This window comes from Vipera ursinii (assembly GCF_947247035.1).
Source record: "Vipera ursinii genome assembly, chromosome: 15".
Taxonomy (NCBI): domain Eukaryota; kingdom Metazoa; phylum Chordata; class Lepidosauria; order Squamata; family Viperidae; genus Vipera; species Vipera ursinii.
Window position 1 is genome coordinate 196589 of NC_139528.1, and position 5794 is coordinate 202382.

Here is a 5794-nt window from a genome sequence, read left to right on the forward strand (position 1 = left end):
GCCCTCTCCCCGAAACGATGATGTTGAGGACCCGAAGGCAGCATCTCCGCCTTGCACACGTGGACACAGGCAGGTAGAACCAGCCCCGCAGGCGCGCTGAAGGAGGAACACTCCTGGCCAATTAGCTTCCTGAGTGACGTGAGGCCAGCCAATGGTGGCTTGCAAAAGAAATCAAGGCAAACCCTGAAGGGCTTAGATCCAGGTATGAGCCCAGTGTCTCTGAGTCCTGGGTTCAGCTTCTGCTAAGCCGGCCTCGAGTCAGGATCTGCCCCATGGGGCAGAGTTTGAGCAGCCATCAAGGGTTGTCCTTTGGGAGGCAGCAGGGGAGTTCACCCCTTCTTACAAGCACAGGGGTGGGGGTGTTCTTCCTGCCTCCCCACCGGGACTGACCAGGGATGGGTGTTTAGGAAAACCTTCTTCTGTGCTTCTTCCACAGCCCCCCCCCCAAGGAGCCACACAGAAAGGTTTCACCATGTTTTTTAATGGGTAACAGCAGGAAATGTCCCGTCCTGAAGCACCTTAAACACAAAGGCTCCATCTGGGAAAGGGGAGAGAAGCGGCTTTTCCAGCACGGTGGCCCCCAACTGCCACCTGCTGGACAGGTTGCCCCCTCCCCCCCATCCTTGAGAACTGGCACTGCGGGAACCCCTGGGGCCAGCCTGTGGAAGAGTGGGGGAGCCTGGGGGTGGGCTGCCGGTGGAGATGCCTTGAGGGGTATTGAGACCCATGAAATAAGAAAAGGGGGCTGAAGCTGATCTAAGGGATTAAATCCTGGGAAATCAGAACCCGTCTTGGGAGAGACCTTGATTCCCTGGGATGTAAGAAGCGAGGATAAAACTCTCTTATTCCAGCTAATCTGAATGAAATAAGAGCTCTGGTCTTCCTTTGGAGCGTTGCTTGATGTGGTCTGCCGCAAAGATAAGATTTAATCAGGCCCCTTTTGGCTGACTTGGGGGCCAGGGGGGAGGCCAAAGCGGCCCCGGTGCAGGAAGCAGCCGCCCAGCGTCTGCTCCGGTCACAGCAGCAGAGCGGCAGTCATGGTGGGCACCAGGAGTCCTCTGAGCAGGAGTGATGCCAGGCCCAGTGCCCAGGGTCCTAAGGTGGAAAAAGGAAGGGGGGGCATCAACACGAGGAAGCTCACAGCCATTGTCAGAGGAGGGTGGAGGTTGATCTGAGCCATGGCGGGGAGCTGGAAGTGGGGGATTGGCAAAGAGGAGGAGGGGGGGCAGGTTTTGCCAAGCCCTGAGCCTGGGGGCAAAAGAGCTGAGACTGATGCAAATCCCTGGATATTTGCATTTATCATGAAAAAACACAGTAACTTCACCACCCCAGGACTGGCAAAGTAGAGTTGGGCACCTCTGTCCTGCAGGGGGACAGTGAAGCCATGGTGCCCAACTGATGGCAGATTTCAGGTTGACCATTTCAGTACCCGGAGCCTTTTAGCAACATTAGCTGGCTTTCGTTTTGCTTGGTGCCCCAGGGCAGGGCAGCCTGGCGTCAGGAGACCCCTTTCCCTGGCCTTCCCCATTATCCTCTCCCAGTGGGGCTGATGGGAACTGCTGTACAACCGATCCAGAAGTTGCCCAGTTGCTCAGGGAAGATCTGGCTCCTGTTTCCTTGTGGTTTGCATTTGTCCCCCCCTTTTGTATTTTAGATGCCAAACTTTCTGGAGGCCCCACTTGATTCCCCCCCACCCCCCACCCCCGGGTAAAGGACTCTCCTTCTCTGACCTCCCCCCCTCGCTCACATCACTGCATGGCAGGCTTAGCCAAACAACGGCTTAAAGAACTTCAAAAAGAATGGCTGAATACCCACCAATGAAACCAATGAATAATGCAGAGGACAGCGGAAAGGAAGAGGGAATATTTGCTTCTGCAAACTTCAGAAATGCAACTATTCTAAACACAGCTGACAAATTTGCTTAGATCTCAAAAATGGTAATTGGGCAGGCTGCGTTATTTGTAATATTCTTTACGTAGTCTGGGTATTGTGAGCTCCAGTGAGGGAAAGGGGCCAAGAGCTCCTTTACTCCCAAGTAGCCACCCTTGCACAGCCCAGGGTGAACCTGGCAACCACCCCATCTAGTTCGATGATGCCCCCAAAATGAGTATCTGCAGAAGATTTTGCCGAGGGCTGACTGGAAGATTTGGGGTCCTCTGCCAAAAAAGGGCTGAGGGTGGGGCCCCTGCACCGGGGGCAGACCCTGGTGCTGCGAGTCTGCACTCTGGCCGGGGTGGAAAAGGCGAGGGGGGGGCAGGCAAAACAGCCTTGGCCATCCACAAGAGGCTCAGCTCAGCCACTGGGAGGGGCCCGTCTTGGACAGGTGCTGCCTTTTACCTGGGCTTGCAGTGCTGGGAGCGCACGGATGCTGGAGGACGACGCTGAAGGTGCTCTGGGCGGGGGGGCCCTGGGCGGTGCAGGTGTAGGCCTTTTCCTGGTTGGGGTGCACCAGCTGAGAGAGCCGGGCCTCCCGACTCAGGGTGGTGCCTGCCTTCGTGTCCTTCCAGGTGTAGGTCACCTTGTGGCCGGGCCCCATCCCTGCCTCACAGTCCAGGTCAATGTGGCAGGAATCGTTCTCCAAGGAGATCCTTTGGGTGATGTCTGCGGGGGACACAGCAGGGATGCCACTCAGAGGGAGCAGCAGCAGGAGAGAAGACCTAGGATCCCGAAGCAGGAAGGGATCCTTGAGGCCACCCAGCCTAAGCCCCTGAACCCTTCCAGGGAAGCAGAGTCACCCTTCCTTCGAACGCAGAATCTGTCTCCTAGCTGCACTGCACAATGAACCAGCTTTGGGGCCAGATTTGTTGGTGCTACGTCACACCAACTTCATCTGTTGCAACCATGACATTCTGCTCTTTTGCACAAACTCACAAGAAGTGATTGAGGAACTGAAAGTTCCACGGAGGGAAAAAAATAAACAGAGCAGAGAAACTGCTGTTCAAAGCATTAACCGGGGCAAGGATTTGGCTAGAGAGATCACCGGGCCAGGTCAAGAGATCTGAAAATCAGACCAAGCCAGGCTTGCCTTTGAGAGCATCCCCTTGCTCAGCCTAAAGTGGTGGGACCCCCTCCCCCCAGCCTCATATCTCTGTTTCATGCATTAACCGTCAAGAAATGGGCGGGATGCAAACGAGGCAATGTGGAACTTGATTTCCTGGAGACCACCTTAGTTCGTCCCTTACGTTGAGATTTCTGCTCTGAGTCCTGCCTTCTCCTACTTTCCGGTACCTAGAAAACTGCCTCACCCTCTCCGCTTCCTCCTGTTCCTCAGGGCAGCCTGATCGGAGGGACCCTCTCTGCAATGGCTACTTGTCTAGGATGCAGGGAAATTCCTTACTGAATATGGCCACCAGGAAGCGGCTGAGCAACTTTGGGGAGGTGGCGGTGAAGCCGGTGGAGATTTCGTAGGTGCCCCCATCGCCCAGGCTCAGGTTGGTGATTCTGAAGACCATCTCATCTTCCAGGAAGGCCACCCGGCCAGCATAGCGGACGCTTACAACACTGATCTCTTTTGAGTCCATCCAGATGGCGACGGCTTCTTCTCTCGAGCTGGCCCTCAGGAGGAGGTTGGTGAGGCGCTGCCCCTTGGGGATGGCCACGGGCAACATGACGGCATTTCCCACACCAACCGACCTCAAGGTGGGCTCAGGTGAGGAGGCTGCTCCTGGAACACACGGGAGAGAGGAGCAAATTCCGACACCCCTCCCACCCAGGAAAGCCTCCTGGGAGACCCAGAGGGGCAATGGGGGACAGGAGGGGCAGCCAATCAGGGGGCCCGTTGATGTGCTTTTGTGGGGGGACAATTTGCAGAAATAAATACTCCCCCAACAGCTGTAAAACACCAGCCAGTTCTTTCTCTACCACCTCCTTACCCAGTTTCTTCAAGCCCACACCTGAGAGGTGCTTTCCCCCTCCCCACCTGTGGTCAATCCCCCCCCCAATACTGCATTACACTTTCTGTCCTCCTGTTGCTGGCCAAGAAACAGCGCCCTCTGCTGCTCAGCACCACAAACTGCAACCCCTCGGTCCCATCCCTTTCGCCTGGATTCGGTTTAAGCTGACAAAGTGGCCCTCGACTTGTTTGGCCCCTGGCCCCAAGGGACGTTGGGCTTTCCTGCTGGACAGAGACCCACCCAGAGGGGCATTGTGCCCATCTGTGTCCCAGGTGAAGAAGCCGAAGCAGGGGGAGGATTAAAAGGATGAAGGGCACAGCCACAAACAGCCACTCCTCGGAAAATCTCCAGGTTGGATCCTGCAACTTTTGAAAGCTGTCTTGCTGAGCAAAAAGCAAAGCCTATTCGAATCCAGAGGCTCCAAAGAAGAGCACTTCTGGGCATGGGAAAAGTGTCCTTGGAGGAAGAACCCCAGCTGTGAGATCAGTTGCCCCTGGCCATCCCCAGCAGGAGAGGCACCTCGTGGGGCCCTTCCTGTGGCTCACCTCCCGAGCTGAGCAGCAGGAACGCCAGGAGGATGCCAGAGTTCATGTTGGCCCTTCGGAGACAAAAGTGCAAAGTGAGCCACCAGGAAAAGGGCGTCTCCTCTTCCCACCCCTCCTCTCAAGAGGAAGTCCCTCATTTCTGGGGAGAAAATCACATGCCTCGGCTCTGCTTCTGGAGAAATGAAGCCTCTGCTGAAGGAGAAGCCCCCCCCCCCCCGCTTGGCCATATGAAGAGGAAGTCTCTGAGAGGTTGAGAAAAACAGGCCCAGCCAAAGAGGGGCCTCTGAGCCGGGGCCTGGGCTGGGCAAGGCGAAGGGCCCTCTGGCTCGGCTCCGCATGCAGCTGGCTAGCCATCCCCACTGCTCTCCTGAGCTGAGGTTGTTAGTGTTTTTAAAATTGTTTGAAATGAATGTTTTGCCAAAGGTTTTATTTTTATTTCAAACAATTCCGATAAAACCTGAGAAAAAATTCTTCCAAGATTTAAACTCATAAATTTTGAACTTTGGCAAGGAAAGAAATCTAGAATTAAGATGAAAACGTTACAAGACGCTAAGGAAAATGGAGGTTTTGGGTTACCGGAGTGGGTTTTGTATTATCAAGCATCTGTTTTAACATGGGTGAAAGAATGGATAACTCTTAGGAATAAAAGGTTGCTATTTTCGGAGGGGCATGACTTACAGTTGGGATGGCACGCTTTTTTGTGGTATGGGAAAAATAGAGCTCATAAATATTTCCAAAATCACTATATAAGAAATGCTTTGTTAATAGTATGGAGAAAAATTAAAGCTAAAATATATTTAAAAATTCCAGGGTGGCTATCAACGATGGAAGCATTTGTACATCCAAACTTAGTAGACTTTGAAAAAAATTGGACATATAGAGATATTCTAAATATTGATGGGAATTTAAAATCCAAACAAGAACTGGAAAATCAGGGTTTCAACCTGTCGTGGGCACATTTACAGATGCAAAACAGATATGAAAAAGACGTGAAATTGTATGGATTTTGTAAAGATCAAACTGTATTTGATAAGATTTTTGTTAACCTCAGATGAGAAATTAATTAAGAAAATGTATAATTTTTGTTAATTCTGGAAATGGAAAGTGAACAAGTTAAAGAAACAATGATAAGATGGGCGAAAAACTTTGGTTATAATATAGAACTAGAAAAGTGGCAAAAGTTATGGGAGAGAAATTATAAATTAACAATGTCAACTTTGTATAAAGAAAATTTATATAAAAAGTTTTATAGATGGCACTTGCCACCAGCAAGATTAGCAAAAATGTTTAAAAATATGTCAGATAGATGCTGAAAACGTAAGCATAACTCAGGCACGTACTATCATGTTTGGTGGA

General features: G+C 52.0%; 1 protein-coding gene across 1 annotated transcript; it reads right to left on the reverse strand.

Moving 5' to 3' along the window:
• Positions 1-498: 498 nt before the first annotated feature.
• LOC310647460 (SLAM family member 5-like) lies at positions 499-4490 on the reverse strand. The gene is made up of 4 exons (XM_083374764.1): positions 4439-4490; positions 3338-3664; positions 2338-2601; positions 499-1095 (listed from the first exon to the last, which is right to left on the reverse strand). The coding sequence occupies exons 1-4, from the start codon at positions 4482-4484 to the stop codon at positions 1016-1018; spliced, it is 717 nt and encodes a 238-aa protein (XP_083230890.1). The 5' UTR covers positions 4485-4490; the 3' UTR covers positions 499-1015.
• Between the last annotated feature and the right edge of the window lie 1304 nt (positions 4491-5794).